Below are 24366 nucleotides of genomic sequence, written 5' to 3'. Positions count from 1 at the left end.
CGGAGCCGGGGCTGTTCCGCGTGGGGCTGCACAGCGGCCAGGTGCGCACGGCGCGGGCCCTGTCCGAGAGGGACGCGCCCCGGCAGAGCCTCGTCGTGCTGGTGCGAGAGCGCGGGCAGCCGCCGCGCTCCGCCACCGCCACCCTCGGCATCGCCCCGGTGGACGGCTTCTCCGACGTATTCCGGCAGCTCCACCACGCTCCTGCGGGGAGGCAAGGAGCGAGAACCGCTGTGCAGCTCGCGGCCGGCTGGCGAGAGGGAAGCCAACGCGGGGAGCTTGGTGGCTCCCGTTCCGCCGCCGGACGGGCCGGCCGGCAGGCGCGTGCACGCCCGAGCCTTGCCGAGACCCGCCTCCGTTCCCCGTCCTCAGGCTGGGATTCCCGAGTCGGTGTAGTGCCGTGCCGTGCTGGTTCCTGCGTGCTGCCCCTGCGGAGAGGCTCCTGGGCGGCTGGTCCGGCCGGGCAAGGCGGCTGAGTGGATCGGGGCCGCGCCTCCGCCGCACGGCGCCGTGGGAACCGCCTCGTGCTTGTCTTGCCGCCGTGTTTCGCGAAGGGCACGGATCGGCCTCCCGGGAGACAAGCGCGCCCGCCCGCCCGCGGGCTCTGGGCAGCGGGGGAAGACGCGGGGCAGCTGTGTGTGCGCACGGGTCCGTGTGCCGGTGCGAGCCGGCAGCGCGGGCAGCGGGCGGCGGCGGGCGCAGTCCCGCCGCGGGCCGCAGGGTGGTGCTCCCGGCCAAGGCGGCGCCGAGCGGCTGCGGGCGGGGAGGCGGCCGAGCCCGGCCCGGCCCGGCCCGGCCCTGCCCAGCACCGCCCAGCCGAGCCCAGCCCAGCCGAGCCCAGCCCAGCCGAGCGGAGCGGAGCCCAGCCGAGCGGAGCGGAGCCGGGTAGCGGCGGCGAGCGGTGCTCCGTGCCATCCGCTGCCGGGCCGCGGCGGCCGCGCTCCGGGTCGCCAGCCGGAGTCGGCGAGAAGGAGGGAGGGAGGGAGAACGGACGCCCGCCGCCCAGCCGCGCTGCTGCCGGGCACCGCTTTCTGCGGAGGACTGCGCGGGAGATCCGCGAGACGGAGGCTGTCCGCCGCCCCGACATGGCGATCGCAAGGCAAGTGCTTTGTCTCTCTGCTTTCCTCTCCCTGCCGCACGCTCGCTCCGAGCCCATCCGCTACTCCGTAGCCGAGGAGGGGGAGAGCGGCTCCGTGGTAGCGAACGTGGCGGAGGACGCGGGGCTGGCCCCGGCGCAGCTCTCGGCTCGCCGCGCCCGCCTGGCCTCGGAGGACGGCCGGCAGCACTTTCGCTTAGACCGCGGCACCGGCCGCCTCGTCGTGGCCGAGAGGCTGGACCGGGAGCAGCTGTGCGGGCAGTCCGGGACGTGCACGCTCCCCTTCGAGCTCCTGCTGGCAAACCCCCTGCAGTTCTTTCGGGTCGAGGTGACCGTGGAGGACATCAATGACCATTCGCCCGTTTTCCCCGAGCAACAGGTCACTTTTAAGATCCCGGAAAGGAGTGACCCGGGCTCGCGTTTCCCGCTGGAGGGGGCTCAGGACCTGGATATTGGCAGCAACAGCATCCAGGCTTACAGCATCGCTCCCGAGAACGAGTACTTTAGTGTCTCCTTTGGGAGTCGGAGTAAGGGCAAGAAGTACGTGGAACTGGTTTTGGAAAAGCCACTAGACAGAGAGGAGCAGGCGGAGATGCACTTCAGTCTCATTGCCATGGATGGAGGCACTCCACCCAGGAGCGGGACCACCCAAGTCCACATTGTCATTCTGGATGTAAATGACAACTCTCCGGTCTTCACAGAAGATGTGTACATTGGCCAGGTATTGGAAAATGCTCCGGAGGGCTCTGTGGTTGTCAAGGTGGTGGCATCCGATCTGGATGCGGGACCTAACGGGGCCATCTCCTATCAATTCAGCCAAGCGGTGGGCCAGAGCCCCTCAGCATTTGTCATTGACCCTGTGAGCGGTGAAATTAGACTCACAAAGCCTCTGGACTTTGAGGTGGCAGAGAATCACGACCTCAGCGTGCGGGCCACGGACGGCGGGGGCCTCTCAGCAATCTGCAAGGTGTTGGTGGAGGTGGTGGATGTGAATGACAACGCGCCGGAGCTGGTGGTCAGTTCCTTCAGCAGCCCCCTCCCCGAGAGCGCATCACCCGGGACGGTGGTCGCCCTCTTCACGGTCAGGGACCGGGATGCTGGTGCCAACGGGAAGATCACCTGTGCCCTGGAAGACCAGCTGTCGTTCTCCCTGCGACCAGCCTACAAGAATTACTATGAGCTGGTGACTGTGAGCGCGCTGGACCGGGAGGAGACGGCGCGGTACATCCTCACTGTCACAGCAGCAGACGCGGGGTCACCTCCTCTCACGACCACCCAGACCTTCACGGTGGACATCTCTGATGTGAACGACAACGCGCCTGTCTTCAACCAGACTTCGTACACCATGTACGTGCGTGAGAACAATGTGCCCACGGCGCTCGTTGGAGCCGTCAGCGCCTCGGATGCCGACGTGGGGCCCAATGCCAAGGTGACCTATTCCCTGGCCCCAGCGCACCCAGCAGAGCAGCCTCCCTGCTCCTGTATCTCTGTGAACTCTGAGAACGGGCACGTGTTTGTGCTGCGGCCCCTGGACTACGAGCATGTGAGGCAGATTGAGGTCTCAGTGAGCGCCTCTGACGCGGGGTCGCCTCGCCTTAGCGCCAACGTGACCGTCCGCCTTGTCGTGGTGGACGAGAATGACAATGCGCCTCTGGTGCTGCACCCCGCCCAGGACAGCAGCCCACCGTCCAGCGAGCTGGTGCCCATTTCGGCTGAGGCGGGGTACCTCGTCACCAAAGTGGTGGCTGTTGATGCTGACTCGGGGCAGAACTCGTGGCTCTCGTACCACTTGCTGAAGGCCAGCGACCCCGGGCTGTTTGCGGTGGGTGCCCAAAGCGGGGAGGTGCGGCTGAGGAGGCCAGTGACGGAGAGAGACGCCGTGAAGCAGAAGCTCGTCATCCTGGTGCGAGACAACGGGCGGCCACCGCTGTCAGCCACTGCGGCACTGAGCGCACTCCTGCTCAGTGACTTCTCGGAGGTGCGCCTACCACAGAGCAGCCTGGCCACGGAGGACGAGGGCAGCTCCCTGACCACCTATTTAATCATTTCATTGGTCTTTGTCTCGGTCCTCTTCCTCGCGTCCACGGTCGCCTTCGTCGCTCATAAGGTGTGCAAGAGAAAGGAGCTGAAGGGTGGGCACGTGCTTTACGGCACCGGCAACTTGCAGAGCAGCCTGGCCGAGGCGGCCAATGCGGGGACCCTGCCCCACGCCTATTGCTACGAGGTCAGCCTCACAACAGGCTCGGGCAACAGCGAGTTCAAGTTCCTCAAGCCCATCCTCCCCAGCCTGCCACCTCAGCACTGTGCCAGGGGCGGGGGCGCCGATGATGAACAGGATTTGCCCCGGGGCCCTATCACCATGGAGGACATGGCACCAGACAACCCAGGGACGCTCTCTGCCGAACCATTCAACAGTCTTTCCTTTACCTAGCGTGGAGTCAGCACAGCCAGAGGCTTCACGCCTCGTCACAGGAAGGGATCCAGGCTACAGCTTGTGGCAACGCTTCCTGCAGAGTTAATCTGCATTTGCAATTGGCATCCCTGGTTTCCCTCAAATTCTAAGTCAGAAGAAAGGTTGTCCCCCCCTCCATAATAAATCAACAAACAAACAAAGAAGCAAAAGAACCTCAGGGCTCCCTCACTCCGGAAATGTTTCAGCTCTGTTACAGCCATTTCTGAAATGCTTCAAGAGTGGGGTTAGTTGCAGGGCCCCCGGCTATGTTCTTGTCTCCCTTGTTGTTAGGCAAGACCATGGACCTCTTGCTCTGTGCTGTAATGAAATGGCAAGGTCGGGCAGACAGATCACATGCTCGCTGAAATGCACGTAGCCCTCCTCCCAGGTCAGGAAAGCAAGGAAGTTGCGAGTACTGTGTCAGAATGTGGTGCAAGCGCGAGGTTCTCCCTTTTGTGAGTCCTGCATGTCTCCGTCTGAGGTGCATGGGCTCTGTGTGTTTTGCCCTCTGGTCACTATATATGTCCGGACAGGCGTTGTGTGTCTGCATATGCTGCACTAGGGCTGCCCAGTGAAGCATGGAGCTGCTCACATCTAACTATTGTGATGTGCACAATTCCAGCTCAGCAGTCTAGAAGGGTATTGTGACCCTTTGAGTAGATCAGTGTCATTACCTCTAAGGGAGAGGAAAACAACACACTAGATTTCTATCTGGTGATAACAGAAGGTTTGCCAGGTTGTCTCCTTGGGAGTGCCTAGGAAATATAGCAACAGGAATGGTGTTGCCATAGCCTATAACTGTACAGAGTTGTGAAAATGTGTTCATTATGTTTGGGTTCTCAAGTTGCTGCAAGCGATTTTGTTGGAAGGTGGAACTGAGGTGAACTTGGAAAAGGGCATCGGGGTGGGTCTCATCATTGTTGTTCCCCCATTCAGAGGCTTCTTGATGGGAGTGGAAAGCTGTCCCGATATGATTGTCTGGGTTTGTGCAAGAGCATTTGCATCCTCCTTTTTGCCCTTTCTCCTTCTACTCTGTGAACTGCCTGTCAGCATTGTCTTGCCTATTCCCCTTAAGAAGGACTGTCACCACACGTGTCATAGCAAATTGTTTGAATGAAGGCGGTGTGGCACGGAATATTCGGAAGCCCTCACGCTGTGTTGTGCTGCAGTTCTGAACTGTACTGTTGTAAAGCAGTGTACCCTTGTGTGTAACAATGCAATAAAGAGAACACCCAAATGCCTTGTGTGGAGTCTTTGAAGGGATGTTCTTTCTGGGAAAGCTCTGTGAGAGTTTTTGAAAAGCCTGGGAGGTTTTTTCTCATTTTGTCCTTTATTTGAGGTCAAGTTGAGCGGGTACTTTGTTTCTGATTGGAGATATGGTCGAAAGAGCTTTGAGGAAAGTTGTGGGGAGCAGGGAATTGCTGGCAGGCCTCTATAAGTCTTCTGACCACTGAGCTTCTTGTGACAACAGGGCGCAGTTAGATCCAGGTCAGGGGTAACTGGCCCGTATGCTAACAGGGGCCTGGGCGGGCAAAGGCCTCGTCAAAGCAGTGAGGTGGGGGGAGTGACGCTAAAGTTGTAGCAGTGTCAGAAGATGGATGACACAAGGACAGCGTACGTGTTCCTTTGAGAAGTACTTGGGGGAGCGCCAGGAGGTGGGCATTTGGTGAACAAAAACTGCTTCCAAGGAGAGGCTTTGCTCTAGGGAAATGCCATCCCTTCCACAAGGTCTTGATAAACAGTAAGTCCTGAGCAGAGGACTGGTGTAGTGATGCTGACAGAACACCGTTGTACATCCAGGAGAGAATGATCTACGGTCCAGTTAACCTGAGTAGAATGATAGAATCACTTAGTTTGGAAAAGATCCCTGAGATCATCAAGTCCAACCGTTAACTTGACCACATCTACCACTAAACTATGTCCCTAAGCACCACCTCCAGAGATGGTGACTGAAGCACAGGGCAGCCTGTTCCAAGGCTTGACAATCCTTTGGGTGAAGAAATGTTTCCTAATATCTCATCTGAACCTCCTCTGGTGAAACCTGAGCCCATTTCATTTCATCCTGTCGCTTCGTACTTGGGAAAAGAGACCAACACCCACCTCCTTACAACCTCCTTTCAGGCACAGGCCTGTCCTGTGCTGTCCTGTGCTATGTTGTGTTCCACAGATCCTTTCCTGGAAGGATAAACTCAGCTCATTTAAATGAGGAGCCTGCAGGCTGCTCCCACGTGGTACCAGCGAGAAAGCCACCTGTGAGCAGAAAGTCCAGATGCAAACTTCTTCGACAGTAGAAATGATGACTAGAAATGGTTTCTTGCTGGAAAGTCCTAAATTGGCGTGAGTTGCTGAAACGAGGGCACTCTTTCTTTTCTATGACCAGGGTCTGCATGGCATGCTGTGCGTGGCTGGAGTCCTGCGTGAAGCTACTCTGCTCAGGGTTCTCGGCCTCTACAGGGACGTACCATTCTCTGTGCTAATCTCTTCCAATAGTGAGAGCTATAAGAGAGAGAGTTCTGAATGACATCTTCGAGAGTCAGCGTGCCTCCCTCTCTCTTACTGAGACCACAAGGAACGTGCACCTCCTGGTGACAAACAGCTGGTTGTCTGGTCGTTCCAGCTCAAGGGTTCGTGTGCTTGATGCAGTTCATAACTAGATGCTTTATTACGGTTTTTCCCTCCTGAGAAGGGGAGGCTGTTGCGTGTACCGGAGGGCCTGAACACACTGCTGAACTTTCCCGAGGGGCTCGTTGGAGGTGCCCTTTAGGAAGGATAACTTCTCAGGCCAGGGAATAGACAGGCCTGTCAGATGGGACCTGTTGGTCACCAACACGAGTGAGCTAATCAGAGACGTCAAGATTGGGGGCAGCCTGGGCTACAGTGATCATGCAGTGGTGGAGTCTGCAGACCTGAGGGACAGGGGTCAGGCAAAGGGTAAAGTCCGGAGCCTGAATTTCAGGAAAACAAACTTGCAGCTGTTGTAGGCATGAGTCAGTAGAAGCCCCTGGGTAACTGCCTTGAGGGACAAGAGAGCAGAACAGAGCTGGCACATCTTTAAGGATGCTTTCCAAAGAGCGCAGGACCTCTCGATCCCCATGTGTAAGAAGTCAGGAAAGGAAGGCAAGAGACCGGCACGGCTGAGTAAAGACCTGCTGGTCAAACTAAAAGGCAAGAAAGAAATGCACAGGCAGTGGAAGCAGGGGCAGGGCTCCTGGGAGGAATATAGGGACTTTGGCCGGTTGTGTAGGGATGGGGTCAAGAAGGCGAAGGCGTGGCTGGAGCTGAACTTGGCAAAGGACGCAAAGAGTATGAAGAAGATCTTCAATAGGTATGTCAGCCAGAAAAGGAAGGGTCAAAGAAAGGGTACCTGCCCTGATGAACATGACTAGCAAACAGGTAACAGCAGACAAGGAGGAGGCTGGCTGAGGTACTCAACAACTTCTTTGCCTCAGTCTTCACTGGCCACCTCTCTTCCCACACTGCTCGAGTGGATGAACCTGAAGACAGGGACTAGGGAGCAAAGTCCCCGCCACTGCAAGAGAAGATCGGGTTTGAGACCAGCTGAGCAATTTGAACATACATAGGTCTATGGGACCTGACGAGATGCATCTGAGAATCCTGAGGGAATTGGCTGATGTAGCTGTCAAGCCACCAGCCATGACATTTGAAAAGTCATGGCAGTCAGGTGAAGTCCCTGGTGACTGGAAAAATGGAAACATTGCACCCATTTCTAAAAAGGGTAGAAAGGAGGGCCCTGGGAACTACTGACCCATCAGCCTGGGATGATCAAGGAACAGATGCTCCTAGAAGCCATGGAGGACAGGGAGGAGATTTGAGACAGCCAGCATGGCTTCACCAAGGGCAAGTCTTCCCTGAGCAACCCTGTGGCCTTCTGTAATGGAGCGACTACCTCAGTGCACAAGGCAAGAGCCATGGATGTCACCTGCCCGGACTCCTGTAAGGCCTTTGACACGGTCCTCCACAACAGCCTTCTCTCTGCATTGGAGAGAGATGGGTTTGATGGATGGACTATTTGGCGGATAAGGACTTGCCTGGATGGTTGCCTCCAGAGAGTGGTGGTCAATGGCTCTATGCCCGGATGGAGATCAGTGATGAGTGGTGTCCCTCGGTGCTCCGTCCGGGGACCAGTACTGTTTAGTAGCTTTGTCAGCGACACAGACAGTGAGATTGAGTGTGGCCTCAGCACATTTGCAGATGGTGTCAGGCTGAGTGGTACGCCTGAGAGAGGGGATGCCATTGAGAAGGACCTGGACAAGCTTGAGAGGTGGGCCCATGCAAAATTCATGAGGTTCAAGAAGGCCAAGTGCAAGGTCCAGCACCTGCACTGTGGCAACCCCCGGGATCAATACAGGCTGGGGGATGAAGGGAATGAGAGCAGCCCTGTGGAGAAGGACTTGGGGGTACTGGTGGGTGACAAATGGGACATGAGCCAGCAATGTGCGCTCGCAGCCCCGAATGCCAACTGTATCATGGGCTGCATCACCAGCAGGTCGAGGGAGGGGACTCTTCCCCTCTACTGCGCTCTGGTGACACCCCACCTGGAGTACTGCGTCCAGCTCGGGTGTCCCCAGTGCAAGAAAGACATGGGCCTGTTGGAGTGAGTCCAGAGGAGCGCTACAAAATGATAATGGGGATGGAACACTTCTGCTATGAGGAAAAGCTGAGAGAGCTGGTGTTGTTTAGCCTGCAGAAGAGAGGACTCCAGGGAGACATTCTTGCAGCCATTCAATACTTAAAGGGGGCTTATAAGAAAGATGGGGACAGAAGTTTTAGATGGGCCTGTAGTGATAGGACAAGGGGTGATGGTTTTAAACTAAAAGAGGGGAGATTCAGACTAGATATCAGGGAGACATTTGTTACGATGAGGGTAGTGAAACACCGGAAAAGGTAGCCCAGAGAGGTTGTGGATGCCCCATCCCTGGTAAAATCCAAGCTTAAGTTGGACCGTGCTCTGACTAACCGTCTAGTTGAAAACGTCCCTGCTCATTGTAAAGCGAGGGGGTGGAGTAGATGAGCATTCAAGGTCCCATCAAACTGAAACCATTCTATGATTCTATCATCCTATCATTCTGCGATTCTATTGTTCTGCCATTCTGTTATTCTGTCATTCTATTCTACTGTTCTATCAATCATTCTGTCATTCTGTGATTCTATGCAGCAATGCGGCGGGCAGAACTTGTGAGAGAGACTATGCCGGGGCCGGCAGAGAGCGAGTCCTGCTGAGAGTGCAGGCGAGACGGGCGCGCTGTACGCGCTGCGCTCCTTCGCCTACGAGGAGGTGCGCGAGGTGGGGCTGTGGGTGCGGGCGGAGGACGGCGGGGCGCCGGCGCTGAGCAGCAACGTGTCGGTGCGGCTCGTGATCGTGGACGAGAACGACAACGCGCCGCAGGTGCTGTACCCGCCGCCGGCGCCGGGCGCGGGCTGGGCGGGCGCGGAGCTGGCGCCGCGCTCGGCCGAGCCCGGGGCGCTGGTGGCCAAGGTGGTGGCGGTGGACGCGGACGCGGGGCAGAACGCGTGGCTGTCGTACGAGCTGGCCAAGGCGCCGGGGCTGTTCCGCGTGGGGCTGCACAGCGGCCAGGTGCGCACGGCGCGGGCCCTGTCCGAGAGGGACGCGCCCCGGCAGAGCCTCGTCGTGCTGGTGCGAGAGCGCGGGCAGCCGCCGCGCTCCGCCACCGCCACCCTCGGCATCGCCCCGGTGGACGGCTTCTCCGACGTATTCCGGCAGCTCAACCACGCTCCTGCGGGGAGGCAAGGAGCGAGAACCGCTGTGCAGCTCGCGGCCGGCTGGCGAGAGGGAAGCCAACGCGGGGAGCTTGGTGGCTCCCGTTCCGCCGCCGGACGGGCCGGCCGGCAGGCGCGTGCACGCCCGAGCCTTGCCGAGACCCGCCTCCGTTCCCCGTCCTCAGGCTGGGATTCCCGAGTCGGTGTAGTGCCGTGCCGTGCTGGTTCCTGCGTGCTGCCCCTGCGGAGAGGCTCCTGGGCGGCTGGTCCGGCCGGGCAAGGCGGCTGAGTGGATCGGGGCCGCGCCTCCGCCGCACGGCGCCGTGGGAACCGCCTCGTGCTTGTCTTGCCGCCGTGTTTCGCGAAGGGCACGGATCGGCCTCCCGGGAGACAAGCGCGCCCGCCCGCCCGCGGGCTCTGGGCAGCGGGGGAAGACGCGGGGCAGCTGTGTGTGCGCACGGGTCCGTGTGCCGGTGCGAGCCGGCAGCGCGGGCAGCGGGCGGCGGCGGGCGCAGTCCCGCCGCGGGCCGCAGGGTGGTGCTCCCGGCCAAGGCGGCGCCGAGCGGCTGCGGGCGGGGAGGCGGCCGAGACCGGCCCGGCCCGGCCCGGCCCTGCCCAGCACCGCCCAGCCGAGCCCAGCCCAGCCGAGCCCAGCCCAGCCGAGCGGAGCGGAGCCCAGCCGAGCGGAGCGGAGCCGGGTAGCGGCGGCGAGCGGTGCTCCGTGCCATCCGCTGCCGGGCCGCGGCGGCCGCGCTCCGGGTCGCCAGCCGGAGTCGGCGAGAAGGAGGGAGGGAGGGAGAACGGACGCCCGCCGCCCAGCCGCGCTGCTGCCGGGCACCGCTTTCTGCGGAGGACTGCGCGGGAGATCCGCGAGACGGAGGCTGTCCGCCGCCCCGACATGGCGATCGCAAGGCAAGTGCTTTGTCTCTCTGCTTTCCTCTCCCTGCCGCACGCTCGCTCCGAGCCCATCCGCTACTCCGTAGCCGAGGAGGGGGAGAGCGGCTCCGTGGTAGCGAACGTGGCGGAGGACGCGGGGCTGGCCCCGGCGCAGCTCTCGGCTCGCCGCGCCCGCCTGGCCTCGGAGGACGGCCGGCAGCACTTTCGCTTAGACCGCGGCACCGGCCGCCTCGTCGTGGCCGAGAGGCTGGACCGGGAGCAGCTGTGCGGGCAGTCCGGGACGTGCACGCTCCCCTTCGAGCTCCTGCTGGCAAACCCCCTGCAGTTCTTTCGGGTCGAGGTGACCGTGGAGGACATCAATGACCATTCGCCCGTTTTCCCCGAGCAACAGGTCACTTTTAAGATCCCGGAAAGGAGTGACCCGGGCTCGCGTTTCCCGCTGGAGGGGGCTCAGGACCTGGATATTGGCAGCAACAGCATCCAGGCTTACAGCATCGCTCCCGAGAACGAGTACTTTAGTGTCTCCTTTGGGAGTCAGAGTGAGGATGACAAATCTGTGGAACTGGTCTTGGAAAAGCCGCTAGACAGAGAGGAGCGGGCAGATTTGAGCTTCAGTCTCATTGCCATGGATGGAGGCACTCCACCCAGGAGCGGGACCACCCAAGTCCACATTGTTGTTCTAGATGTAAATGACAACTCTCCGGTCTTCACACAGAAATTGTACGTTGGCCAGGTACTGGAAAATGCTCCGGAGGGCTCTGTGGTTGTCAAGGTGGTGGCATCCGATCTGGATGCGGGACCTAACGGGGCCATCTCCTATCAATTCAGCCAAGCGGTGGGCCAGAGCCCCTCGGCATTTATCATTGACCCTGTGGGCGGTGAAATTAGACTCACAAAGCCTCTGGACTTTGAGGTGGCAGAGAATCACGAGCTCAGCGTGCGGGCCACGGACGGCGGGGGCCTCTCGGCAATCTGCAAGGTGTTGGTGGAGGTGGTGGATGTGAATGACAACGCGCCGGAGCTGGTGGTCAGTTCCTTCAGCAGCCCCCTCCCCGAGAGCGCATCACCTGGGACGGTGGTCACCCTCTTCACGGTCAGGGACCAGGATGCTGGTGCCAACGGGAAGATCACCTGTGCCCTGAAAGACCAGCTGTCGTTCTCCCTGCGACCAGCCTACAAGAATTACTATGAGCTGGTGACCGTGAGCGCGCTGGACCGGGAGGAGACGGCGCGGTACATCCTCACTGTCACAGCAGCAGACGCGGGGTCACCTCCTCTCACGACCACCCAGACCTTCACGGTGGACATCTCCGATGTGAACGACAACGCGCCTGTCTTCAACCAAACTTCATACACTATGTACGTGCGTGAGAACAATGTGCCCACAGCGCTCGTTGGAGCCGTCAGCGCCTCGGATGCCGACGTGGGGCCCAATGCCAAGGTGACCTATTCCCTGGCCCCAGCGCACCCAGCAGAGCGGCCTCCCTGCTCCTGTATCTCTGTGAACTCTGAGAACGGGCACGTGTTTGTGCTGCGGCCCCTGGACTACGAGCATGTGAGGCAGATTGAGGTCTCAGTGAGCGCCTCTGACGCGGGGTCGCCTCGCCTTAGCGCCAACGTGACCGTCCGCCTTGTCGTGGTGGACGAGAATGACAATGCGCCTCTGGTGCTGCACCCCGCCCAGGACAGCAGCCCACCGTCCAGCGAGCTGGTGCCCATTTCGGCTGAGGCGGGGTACCTCGTCACCAAAGTGGTGGCTGTTGATGCCGACTCGGGGCAGAACTCGTGGCTCTCGTACCACTTGCTGAAGGCCAGCGACCCCGGGCTGTTTGCGGTGGGTGCCCAAAGCGGGGAGGTGCGGCTGAGGAGGCCAGTGACGGAGAGGGACGCCGTGAAGCAGAAGCTCGTCATCCTGGTGCGAGACAACGGGCGGCCACCGCTGTCAGCCACTGCGGCACTGAGCGCGCTCCTGCTCAGTGACTTCTCGGAGGTGCGCCTACCGCAGAGCAGCCTGGCCACGGAGGACGAGGGCAGCTCCCTGACCACCTATTTAATCATTTCATTGGTCTTTGTCTCGGTCCTCTTCCTCGCGTCCACGGTCGCCTTCGTCGCTCATAAGGTGTGCAAGAGAAAGGAGCTGAAGGGTGGGCACGTGCTTTACGGCACCGGCAACTTGCAGAGCAGCCTGGCCGAGGCGGCCAATGCGGGGACCCTGCCCCACGCCTATTGCTACGAGGTCAGCCTCACAACAGGCTCGGGCAACAGCGAGTTCAAGTTCCTCAAGCCCATCCTCCCCAGCCTGCCACCTCAGCACTGTGCCAGGGGCGGGGGCGCCGATGATGAACAGGATTTGCCCCGGGGCCCTATCACCATGGAGGACGTGGCACCAGACAACCCAGGGACGCTCTCTGCCGAACCGTTCAACAGTCTTTCCTTTACCTAGCGTGGAGTCAGCACAGCCAGAGGCTTCACGCCTCGTCACAGGAAGGGATCCAGGCTACAGCTTGTGGCAACGCTTCCTGCAGAGTTGATCTGCATTTGCAATTGGCATCCCTGGTTTCCCTCAAATTCTAAGTCAGAAGGAAGGTTGTCCCCCCCTCCATAATAAATCAACAAACAAACAAAGAAGCAAGCAAAAGAACCTCAGGGCTCCCTCACTCCGGAACTAAGATGTTTCAGCTCTGTTACAGCCATTTCTGAAATGCTTCAAGAGTGGGGTTAGTTGCAGGGCCCCCGGCTATGTTCTTGTCTCCCTTGCTGTTAGGCAAGACCATGGACCTCTTGCTCTGTGCTGTAATGAAATAGCAAGGTCGGGCAGACAGATCACATGCTCGCTGAAATGCACGTAGCCCTCCTCCCAGGTCAGGAAAGCAAGGAAGTTGTGAGTACTGTGTCACAATGTGGTGCACAAATTGCACAAAATTTTCATTTGGCTCATAAGAGGGGGTTGGGTGGGCTTTCCCTTTTGTATTGCCATGGTGTCACGGTTTAGCCCCAGCCGGCAGCTGAGCACCACGCAGCCACTCACTCCCTCCCCCCCCCTCCCCCCCAGTGGGATGGGGAGGAGAATGGGAAGGAAAAGGCAAGACCTGGTGGGTTGGTATAAGGACAGTTTACTGGGATAGCAAAGGGAGAAGGGAAGACAAAACAGAACAAAACAAAACAGTACTTAACAGAGTATACGAAACTGGTAGTACACAATGCAGTTTCTCACCCAAGGACCGTACAACTCAGACCGCACGCTCAGACCTGTCCCGAAACCGGACTGTCCCCAAGCCACGCGTCCTGGAGCTGCTACCCCCCTCCCCAGCTAGCCCCCCTTTTATGCTGAGCATGATGTCATATGGTATGGAATACCCCCTTTGGCTAGTTTGGGTCACCTGCCCTGTCTATGTCCCCTCCCAACTCCTTGTGCACCCCCAGCCGTGCCACTGGCAAGGCGGTGTGAGAAGCAGAAAAGGTCTTGGCTCTGTGTAAGCACCGCTCAAGCATAGGTCCATATAACAAAAACACCTCTAAATTATCAATGCTGTTTCCAGCACAAATCCAAAACATAGCCCCATGCTAGCTACTGTGAAGAAAATGAACCCTCTCAGATGAAACCAGGACACATGGAAATATGAGAGCACTAGTGGTGTTGAGATGGAATTGAATGGACCGGAATGGAGCAGAGCAGAATGGAGTGGAATGGCGTGGAATGGAGCGGAACAGAACAGAACAGATATGGAATGGAATGGAATACAGTAAAGTAGAATAGAATAGAATAGAATAGAATAGAATAGAATAGAACAGAACAGAACAGAACAGAATAGAATATTTTAGTTAGAAAGGACTTATAATGCTCATCAAAATCCTGAAATACCACATCCACCATCTTCCCTTCATCCACAAGGTGGGTGACCTTATCATAGAAGGATAGAAAATTAATTAAACAGGACTTTCCCTGGGTGAAGCCATGGTCCTGCTGATTGCATTGCTCTTTACATGCCTTTCCATCGCACCCAGTAAGATCTTCTCCACAGATTTTCCAGGAACTGAGGTTAAACTCACAGGTCTGTAGTTTCCTGGGTCTTTCCTCATGCCCTTCTTGTAAATTGGAAGCATGTGGGCTATCTTCCAGCCAGCGGAGACCTCCCCAGAGTCCCAAGACCTCTGGTAGGTGATCAAGAGGGGTCCCGCTGTAACATCCGCCAGCTCCTTCAGTACTCTGGGATGAATCCCAGCAGGCCGCATGGACTTGTGAACATTCAGCCGATACAGCTGGTGCTGTTTATAGACTGTAACTGTACAGAGTTGTGAAAAGATGTTCGTTGTGAAAAGACATTCATTGTGTTTGGGGGCGTTGTCAGGAAACTCCACCAGTTGCTTCAAGGTACTTTGTCTGAAGGTGGAATTGAGATGAACTTGGAAAAGGGCCTGTTGAGTAGACCCAACTCATTGTTGTTTCCCATTTCAGAGTGGAAAGCTGTCCCGATATGATTTTCTGGGTTTGTGTAAGAGCATTTGCATCCTCCTTTTTGCCCTTTCTCCTTCTACTCTGTGAACTGCCTTTCAGCATTGTCTTGCCTATTCCTCTTAAGAAGGGCTGTCACTGCATATGTGATAGCAAATTGTTTGAATGAAGGCGGTGTGGCACGGAATATTCAGAAGCCCTCACGCTGTGTTGTGCTGCAGTTCTGAAGTGTTCTGTTGTAAACCAGGATACCCTTGTGTGCAAAAATGAAATAAAGCGAGGATCCAAAAGGCTTGTGTGGAGATAGTAGTCTTTGTAGGGATGTTCTTTCTGGGAAAGCTCTGTGAGTTTTTCAAAGGGTGGGTACTTTGTCTCTGCTTGGAGATATGGTTGATAGAGCTTCCAGGAAAGTTGTGGGGAGCAGGGAATTGCTGGCAGGCCTCTACGTGTCTTCTGAGCACTGAGCTCATGGCGGCGGCAGGGCGCAGTTAGGTCTCGGTCAGGGGAAACTGGCCCATATGCTAACAGGGGCCTGGGTGTGCAAAGGCCTCGCCAAAGCGGTGAGGTGGTGGGGGAGTGACTTTTCCAACTCTCCCAACAGCTGCCGATGGCAACCGTGATCTGTTCAAGCACCAAGTGCTTTGATTCTAAAGATTTTGGGGGAGGGATGGCACAAAGACAGCATACGTGATCCTTTGCGAAAGAATGTGGGGGAGCAGCAGTTGGTTGGTGAAAACTATAACCAGGGAGAAGTTTTGCTCTTGGGAAAGGAAGAGGACTACAGCCATCCCTTCCACAAGGGCTTGATAAAACGGTAAGTCCTGAACAAAGGCTGGTGTAGTGATGCAGACCAGAAGACCATTTTACATCGAGGACTGAGCGATCCACTATCCAGCTAATCTGGGAAGGTGTAGGCCTGTGCTGTGCTGTGCTGTCTTGTGCTGTGCTGCACTGCATAAACGCCTTGCAGGATAAACTCATCGACCTCATTGTAACTGAAGACGCTGCAGGCTGCTCCCATGTGCTACCGGTGAGAAAGCCACCTGCAAGCAGGAAGTCCACATACAAACTTCTTCTACTGTGACCGTAGAAATGATGACTAGAAATGGTTTCTTGCCGGAAAGTCCTAAATTGGCGTGAGCTGCTGAAACGAGAGCACTCTTTCTTTTCTATGACCAGGGTCTGCCTGGCATGCTGTGCGTGGCTGGAGTCCTGCGTGAAGCTACTCTGCTCAGGGTTCTCGGCCTCTACAGGGACGTACCATTCTCTGTGCTAATCCCTTCCAATAGTGAGAGCTATAAGAGAGAGAGTTCTGAATGACATCTTCGAGAGTCAGCGTGCCTCCCTCTCTCTTACTGAGACCACAAGGAACGTGCACCTCCTGGTGACAAACAGCTGGTTGTCTGGTCATTCCAGCTCAAGGGTTCGTGTGCTTGATGCAGTTCATAACTAGATGCTTTATTACGGTTTTTCCCTCCTGAGAAGGGGAGGCTGTTGCGTGTACCGGAGGGCCTGAACACACTGCTGAACTTTCCCGAGGGGCTCGTTGGAGGTGCCCTTTAGGAAGGATAACTTCTCAGGCCAGGGAATAGACAGGCCTGTCAGATGGGACCTGTTGGTCACCAACACGAGTGAGCTAATCAGAGACGTCAAGATTGGGGGCAGCCTGGGCTACAGTGATCATGCAGTGGTGGAGTCTGCAGTCCTGAGGGACAGGGGTCAGGCGAAGGGTAAAGTCCAGAGCCTGAATTTCAGGAAAACAAACTTGCAGCTGTTGTAGGCATGAGTCAGTAGAAGCCCCTGGGTAACTGCCTTGAGGGACAAGAGAGCAGAACAGAGCTGGCACATCTTTAAGGACGCTTTCCAAAGAGCGCAAGACCTCTCGATCCCCATGTGTAAGAAGTCAGGAAAGGAAGGCAAGAGACCGGCACGGCTGAGTAAAGACCTGCTGGTCAAACTAAAAGGCAAGAAAGAAATGCACAGGCAGTGGAAGCAGGGACAGGGCTCCTGGGAGGAATGTAGGGACTTTGGCCGGTTGTGTAGGGATGGGGTCAAGAAGGCGAAGGCGTGGCTGGAGCTGAACTTGGCAAAGGACGCAAAGAGTATGAAGAAGATCTTCAATAGGTATGTCAGCCAGAAAAGGAAGGGTCAAAGAAAGGGTACCTGCCCTGATGAACATGACTAGCGAACTGGTAACAGCAGACAAGGAGGATGCTGGCTGAGGTACTCAACAACTTCTTTGCCTCAGTCTTCACTGGCCACCTCTCTTCCCACACTGCTCGAGTGGATGAACCTGAAGACAGGGACTAGGGAGCAAAGTGCCTGCCACTGCAAGAGAAGATCGGGTTTGAGACCAGCTGAGCAATTTGAACATACATAAGTCTATGGGACCTGACGAGATGCATCTGAGAGTCCTGAGGGAATTGGCTGATGTAGCTGTCAAGCCACCAGCCATGACATTTGAAAAGTCATGGCAGTCAGGTGAAGTCCCTGGTGACTGGAAAAATGGAAACATTGCACCCATTTCTAAAAAAGGTAGAAAGGAGGGCCCTGGGAACTACTGACCCATCAGCCTGGGATGATCAAGGAACAGATGCTCCTAGAAGCCATGGAGGACAGGGAGGAGATTTGAGACAGCCAGCATGGCTTCACCAAGGGCAAGTCTTCCCTGACCAGCCCTGTGGCCTTCTGTGATGGAGCGACTACCTCAGTGCACAAGGCAAGAGCCATGGATGTCACCTGCCCGGACTCCTGTAAGGCCTTTGACACGGTCCTCCACAACAGCCTTCTCTCTGCATTGGAGAGAGATGGGTTTGATGGATGGACTATTTGGCGGATAAGGACTTGCCTGGATGGTTGCCTCCAGAGAGTGGTGGTCAATGGCTCTATGCCCGGATGGAGATCAGTGATGAGTGGTGTCCCTCGGTGCTCCGTCCGGGGACCAGTACTGTTTAGTAGCTTTGTCAGCGACACAGACAGTGGGATCGAGTGCTCCCTCAGCACATTTGCAGATGGTGTCAGGCTGAGTGGTACGCCTGAGAGAGGGGATGCCATTGAGAAGGACCTGGACAAGCTTGAGAGGTGGGCCCAAGCAAAATTCATGAGGTTCAAGAAGGCCAAGTGCAAGGTCCAGCACCTGCACTGTGGCAACCCCCGGGACCAATACAGGCTGGGGGATGAAGGGAATGAGAGCAGCCCTGTGGAGAAGGACTTGGGGGTACTGGTGGGTGACAAATGGGACATGAGCCAGCAATGTGCGCTCGCAGCCCAGAATGCCAACTGTATCATGGGCTGCATCACCAGCAGGTCGAGGGAGGGGACTCTTCCCCTCTACTGCGCTCTGGTGACACCCCACCTGGAGTACTGCGTCCAGCTTGGGTGTCCCCAGTGCAAGAAAGACATGGGCCTGTTGGAGTGAGTCCAGAGGAGCGCTACAAAATGATAATGGGGACGGAACACTTCTGCTATGAGGAAAAGCTGAGAGAGTTGGTGTTGTTTAGCCTGCAGAAGAGAAGGCTCCAGGGAGACATTCCATCAAACTGCAACCATTCTATGATTCTATGATTCTATCATCCTATCATTCTGCGATTCTATTGTTCTGCCATTCTGTTATTCTGTCATTCTATTCTATTGTTCTATCAATCATTCTGTCATTCTGTGATTCTATGCAGCAATGCGGCGGGCAGAACTTGTGAGAGAGACTATGCCGGGGCCGGCAGAGAGCGAGTCCTGCTGAGGGTGCAGGCGAGACGGGCGCGCTGTACGCGCTGCGCTCCTTCGCCTACGAGGAGGTGCGCGAGGTGGGGCTGTGGGTGCGGGCGGAGGACGGCGGGGCGCCGGCGCTGAGCAGCAACGTGTCGGTGCGGCTCGTGATCGTGGACGAGAACGACAACGCGCCGCAGGTGCTGTACCCGCCGCCGGCGCCGGCGCCGGGCGCGGGCTGGGCGGGCGTGGAGCTGGCGCCGCGCTCGGCCGAGCCCGGGGCGCTGGTGGCCAAGGTGGTGGCGGTGGACGCGGACGCGGGGCAGAACGCGTGGCTGTCGTACGAGCTGGCCAAGGCGCCGGAGCCGGGGCTGTTCCGCGTGGGGCTGCACAGCGGCCAGGTGCGCACGGCGCGGGCCCTGTCCGAGAGGGACGCGCCCCGGCAGAGCCTCGTCGTGCTGGTGCGAGAGCGCGGGCAGCCGCCGCGCTCCGCCACCGCCACCCTCGGCATCGCCCCGGTGGACGGCTTCTCCGACGTATTCCGGCAGCTCAACCACGCTCCTGCGGGGAGGCAAGGAGCGAGAACCGCTGTGCAGCTCGCGGCCGGCTGGCGAGAGGGAAGCCAACGCGGGGAGCTTGGTGGCTCCCGTTCCGCCGCCGGACTGGCCGGCCGGCAGGCGCGTGCACGCCCGAGCCTTGCCGAGACCCGCCTCCGTTCCCCGTCCTCAGGCTGGGATTCCCGAGTCGGTGTAGTGCCGTGCCGTGCTGGTTCCTGCGTGCTGCCCCTGCGGAGAGGCTCCTGGGCGGCTGGTCCGGCCGGGCAAGGCGGCTGAGTGGATCGGGGCCGCGCCTCCGCCGCACGGCGCCGTGGGAACCGCCTCGTGCTTGTCTTGCCGCCGTGTTTCGCGAAGGGCACGGATCGGCCTCCCGGGAGACAAGCGCGCCCGCCCGCCCGCGGGCTCTGGGCAGCGGGGGAAGACGCGGGGCAGCTGTGTGTGCGCACGGGTCCGTGTGCCGGTGCGAGCCGGCAGCGCGGGCAGCGGGCGGCGGCGGGCGCAGTCCCGCCGCGGGCCGCAGGGTGGTGCTCCCGGCCAAGGCGGCGCCGAGCGGCTGCGGGCGGGGAGGCGGCCGAGCCCGGCCCGGCCCGGCCCGGCCCTGCCCAGCACCGCCCAGCCGAGCCCAGCCCAGCCGAGCCCAGCCCAGCCGAGCGGAGCGGAGCGGAGCCCAGCCGAGCGGAGCGGAGCCGGGTAGCGGCGGCGAGCGGTGCTCCGTGCCATCCGCTGCCGGGCCGCGGCGGCCGCGCTCCGGGTCGCCAGCCGGAGTCGGCGAGAAGGAGGGAGGGAGGGAGAACGGACGCCCGCCGCCCAGCCGCGCTGCTGCCGGGCACCGCTTTCTGCGGAGGACTGCGCGGGAGATCCGCGAGACGGAGGCTGTCCGCCGCCCCGACATGGCGATCGCAAGGCAAGTGCTTTGTCTCTCTGCTTTCCTCTCCCTGCCGCACGCTCGCTCCGAGCCCATCCGCTACTCCGTAGCCGAGGAGGGGGAGAGCGGCTCCGTGGTAGCGAACGTGGCGGAGGACGCGGGGCTGGCCCCGGCGCAGCTCTCGGCTCGCCGCGCCCGCCTGGCCTCGGAGGACGGCCGGCAGCACTTTCGCTTAGACCGCGGCACCGGCCGCCTCGTCGTGGCCGAGAGGCTGGACCGGGAGCAGCTGTGCGGGCAGTCCGGGACGTGCACGCTCCCCTTCGAGCTCCTGCTGGCAAACCCCCTGCAGTTCTTTCGGGTCGAGGTGACCGTGGAGGACATCAATGACCATTCGCCCGTTTTCCCCGAGCAACAGGTCACTTTTAAGATCCTGGAAACTAGTAACCCAGGCTTGCGTTTCCCGCTGGAGGGGGCTCGGGACCTGGATATTGGCAGCAACAGCATCCAGGCTTACAGCATCGCTCCCGAGAACGAGTACTTTAGTGTCTCCTTTGGGAGTCGGAGTAAGGGCAAGAAGTACGTGGAACTGGTCTTGGAGAAGCCACTAGACAGAGAGGAGCAGGCAGATTTGAGCTTCAGTCTCATTGCCATGGACGGGGGTATGCCACCCAGGAGCGGGACCACCCAAGTCCACATTGTTGTTCTAGATGTAAATGACAATGTTCCCATCTTCACAGAAGATGTGTACATTGGCCAGGTACTGGAAAATGCTCCGGAGGGCTCTGTGGTTGTCAAGGTGGTGGCATCCGATCTGGATGCAGGACCTAACGGGGCCATCTCCTATCAATTCAGCCAAGCGGTGAGCCAGAGCCCCTCAGCATTTGTCATTGACCCTGTGAGCGGTGAAATTAGACTCACAACGGCTCTGGACTTTGAGGTGGCAGAGAATCACGAGCTCAGCGTGCGGGCCACGGACGGCGGGGGCCTCTCAGCAATCTGCAAGGTGTTGGTGGAGGTGGTGGATGTGAATGACAACGCGCCGGAGCTGGTGGTCAGTTCCTTCAGCAGCCCCCTCCCCGAGAGCGCATCACCTGGGACGGTGGTCGCCCTCTTCACGGTCAGGGACCGGGATGCTGGTGCCAACGGGAAGATCACCTGTGCCCTGGAAGACCAGCTGTCGTTCTCCCTGCGACCAGCCTACAAGAATTACTATGAGCTGGTGACCGTGAGCGCGCTGGACCGGGAGGAGACGGCGCGGTACATCCTCACTGTCACAGCAGCAGACGCGGGGTCACCTCCTCTCACGACCACCCAGACCTTCACGGTGGACATCTCCGATGTGAACGACAACGCGCCTGTCTTCAACCAGACTTCGTACACCATGTACGTGCGTGAGAACAATGTGCCCACGGCGCTCGTTGGAGCCGTCAGCGCCTCGGATGCCGACGTGGGGCCCAATGCCAAGGTGACCTATTCCCTGGCCCCAGCGCACCCAGCAGAGCGGCCTCCCTGCTCCTGTATCTCTGTGAACTCTGAGAACGGGCACGTGTTTGTGCTGCGGCCCCTGGACTACGAGCATGTGAGGCAGATTGAGGTCTCAGTGAGCGCCTCTGACGCGGGGTCGCCTCGCCTTAGCGCCAACGTGACCGTCCGCCTTGTCGTGGTGGACGAGAATGACAATGCGCCTCTGGTGCTGCACCCCGCCCAGGACAGCAGCCCACCGTCCAGCGAGCTGGTGCCCATTTCGGCTGAGGCGGGGTACCTTGTCACCAAAGTGGTGGCTGTTGATGCCGACTCGGGGCAGAACTCGTGGCTCTCATACCACTTGCTGAAGGCCAGCGACCCCGGGCTGTTTGCGGTGGGTGCCCAAAGCGGGGAGGTGCGGCTGAGGAGGCCAGTGACGGAGAGGGACGCCGTGAAGCAAAAGCTCGTCATCCTGGTGCGAGACAACGGGCGGCCACCGCTGTCAGCCACTGCGGCACTGAGCATGCTCCTGCTCAGTGACTTCTCGGAGGTGCGCCTACCGCAGAGCAGCCTGGCCACGGAGGACGAGGGCAGCTCCCTGACCACCTATTTAATCATTTCATTGGTCTTTGTCTCGGTCCTCTTCCTCGCGTCCACGGTCGCCTTCGTCGCTCATAAGGTGTGCAAGAGAAAGGAGCTGAAGGGTGGGCACGTGCTTTACGGCACCGGCAACTTGCAGAGCAGCCTGGCCGAGGCGGCCAATGCGGGGACCCTGCCCCACGCCTATTGCTACGAGGTCAGCCTCACAACAGGCTCGGGCAACAGCGAGTTCAAGTTCCTCAAGCCCATCCTCCCCAGCCTGCCACCTCAGCACTGTGCCAGGGGCAGGGGTGCTGACGATGAACAGGATTTGCCCCAGGGCCCTATCACCATGGAGGACGTGGCACCAGACAACCCAGGGACGCTCTCTGCCGAACCGTTCAACAGTCTTTCCTTTACCTAGCGTGGAGTCAGCACAGCCAGAGGCTTCACGCCTCGTCACAGGAAGGGATCCAGGCTACAGCTTGTGGCAATGCTTCCTGCAGAGTTAATCTGCATTTGCAATTGGCATCCCTGGTTTCCCTCAAATTCTAAGTCAGAAGAAAGGTTGTCCCCCCCTGCATAATAAATCAACAAACAAACAAAGAAGCAAGCAAAAGAACCTCAGGGCTCCCTCACTCCGGAAATGTTTCAGCTCTGTTACAGCCATTTCTGAAATGCTTCAAGAGTGGGGTTAGTTGCAGGGCCCCCGGCTATGTTCTTGTCTCCCTTGCTGTTAGGCAAGACCACGGACCTCTTGCTCTGTGTTGTAAGGAAATGGCAAGGTCGGGCAGACAGATCACATGCTCGCTGAAATGCACGTAGCCCTCCTCCCAGGTCAGGAAAGCAAGGAAGTTGTGAGTACTGTGTCACAATGTGATGCAAGCTCGAGGTTCTCCCTTTTGTGGGTCCTGCATGTCTCCATCTGAGGTGCGTGGGCTCTGTGTGTTTTGCCCTCTGGTCACTATGTCTGTCCGTACAGCCGTTGTGTGTCTGCATGTGCTGCACTAGGGCTGCCCAGTGAAGCATGGAGCTGCTCACGTCTAACTATTGTGATGTGCTCAGCAGTCTAGAAGGGTATTGTGACCCTTTGAGTAGATCAGTGTCATTACCTCTAAGGGAGAGGAAAACAACACACTAGATTTCTATCTGGTGATAACAGAAGGTTTGCCAGGTTGTCTCCTTGGGAGTGCCTAGGAAATATAGCAACAGGAATGGTGTTGCCATAGCCTATAACTGTACAGAGTTGTGAAAATATGTTCGTTATGTTTGGGTTCTCAAGTTGCTGCAAGCGATTTTGTTGGAAGGTGGAACTGAGGTGAACTTGGAAAAGGGCATCGGGGTGGGTCTCATCATTGTTGTTCCCCCATTCAGAGGCTTCTTGATGGGAGTGGAAAGCTGTCCCGATATGATTGTCTGGGTTTGTGCAAGAGCATTTGCATCCTCCTTTTTGCCCTTTCTCCTTCTACTCTGTGAACTGCCTGTCAGCATTGTCTTGCCTATTCCCCTTAAGAAGGACTGTCACCACACGTGTCATAGCAAATTGTTTGAATGAAGGCGGTGTGGCACGGAATATTCGGAAGCCCTCACGCTGTGTTGTGCTGCAGTTCTGAACTGTACTGTTGTAAAGCAGTGTACCCTTGTGTGTAACAATGCAATAAAGAGAACACCCAAATGCCTTGTGTGGAGTCTTTGAAGGGATGTTCTTTCTGGGAAAGCTCTGTGAGAGTTTTTGAAAAGCCTGGGAGGTTTTTTCTCATTTTGTCCTTTATTTGAGGTCAAGTTGAGCGGGTACTTTGTTTCTGATTGGAGATATGGTCGAAAGAGCTTTGAGGAAAGTTGTGGGGAGCAGGGAATTGCTGGCAGGCCTCTATAAGTCTTCTGACCACTGAGCTTCTTGTGACAACAGGGCGCAGTTAGATCCAGGTCAGGGGTAACTGGCCCGTATGCTAACAGGGGCCTGGCTGGGCAAAGGCCTCGTCAAAGCAGTGAGGTGGGGGGAGTGACGCTAAAGTTATAGCAGTGTCAGAAGATGGATGACACAAGGACAGCGTACGTGTTCCTTTGAGAAGTACTTGGGGGAGCGCCAGGAGGTGGGCATTTGGTGAACAAAAACTGCTTCCAAGGAGAGGCTTTGCTCTAGGGAAATGCCATCCCTTCCACAAGGTCTTGATAAACAGTAAGTCCTGAGCAAAGGACTGGTGTAGTGATGCTGACAGAACACCGTTGTACATCCAGGAGAGAATGATCTACGGTCCAGTTAACCTGAGTAGAATGATAGAATCACTTAGTTTGGAAAAGATCCCTGAGATCATCAAGTCCAAACATTAACTTGACCACGTCTACCACTAAACTATGTCCCTAAGCGCCACCTCCAGAGATGGTGACTGAAGCACAGGGCAGCCTGTTCCAAGGCTTGACAATCCTTTGGGTGAAGAAATGTTTCCTAATATCTCATCTGAACCTCCTCTGGTGAAACCTGAGCCCATTTCATTTCATCCTGTCACTTCGTACTTGGGAAAAGAGACCAACACCCACCTCCTTACAACCTCCTTTCAGGCACAG

General features: G+C 57.9%; 2 protein-coding genes across 2 annotated transcripts; both read left to right on the top strand.

Annotated features, from left to right (window-relative positions):
• Positions 1–643: 643 nt before the first annotated feature.
• On the top strand, positions 644–22885 carry LOC129212605 (protocadherin beta-15-like). Its single transcript, XM_054841422.1, has 2 exons — positions 644–3667; positions 22369–22885. Exon 1 carries the CDS (start codon positions 1083–1085, stop codon positions 3522–3524), a length of 2442 nt encoding a protein of 813 aa, XP_054697397.1. The 5' UTR covers positions 644–1082; the 3' UTR covers positions 3525–3667; positions 22369–22885.
• LOC129212989 (uncharacterized) lies at positions 9955–22372 on the top strand. The gene is made up of 6 exons (XM_054842257.1): positions 9955–12623; positions 14283–14336; positions 16174–16364; positions 18426–19463; positions 19530–19708; positions 19760–22372. Exons 1-6 carry the CDS (start codon positions 10183–10185, stop codon positions 22223–22225), a joined length of 6369 nt encoding a protein of 2122 aa, XP_054698232.1. The 5' UTR covers positions 9955–10182; the 3' UTR covers positions 22226–22372.
• Positions 22886–24366: the final 1481 nt, after the last annotated feature.

This window comes from Grus americana, chromosome 14 (assembly GCF_028858705.1).
Source record: "Grus americana isolate bGruAme1 chromosome 14, bGruAme1.mat, whole genome shotgun sequence".
Taxonomy (NCBI): domain Eukaryota; kingdom Metazoa; phylum Chordata; class Aves; order Gruiformes; family Gruidae; genus Grus; species Grus americana.
This window is presented reverse-complemented; position numbering and strand designations above follow the sequence as displayed.

Bases quoted from the DNA above. Each gene is read 5' to 3' on its own strand.
- LOC129212605 (XM_054841422.1), top strand. From the start codon at position 1,083: ATGGCGATCGCAAGGCAAGTGCTTTGTCTCTCTGCTTTCCTCTCCCTG.
- LOC129212989 (XM_054842257.1), top strand. From the start codon at position 10,183: ATGGCGATCGCAAGGCAAGTGCTTTGTCTCTCTGCTTTCCTCTCCCTG. The intron at 16,365-18,425 runs GTAAAGTCCAGA...GCCTACGAGGAG, and splicing joins GGACAGGGGTCAGGCGAAGG to GTGCGCGAGGTGGGGCTGTG. The intron at 19,464-19,529 runs GCCGAGCCCGGC...AGCCCAGCCGAG, and splicing joins CGGCTGCGGGCGGGGAGGCG to CCCAGCCCAGCCGAGCGGAG.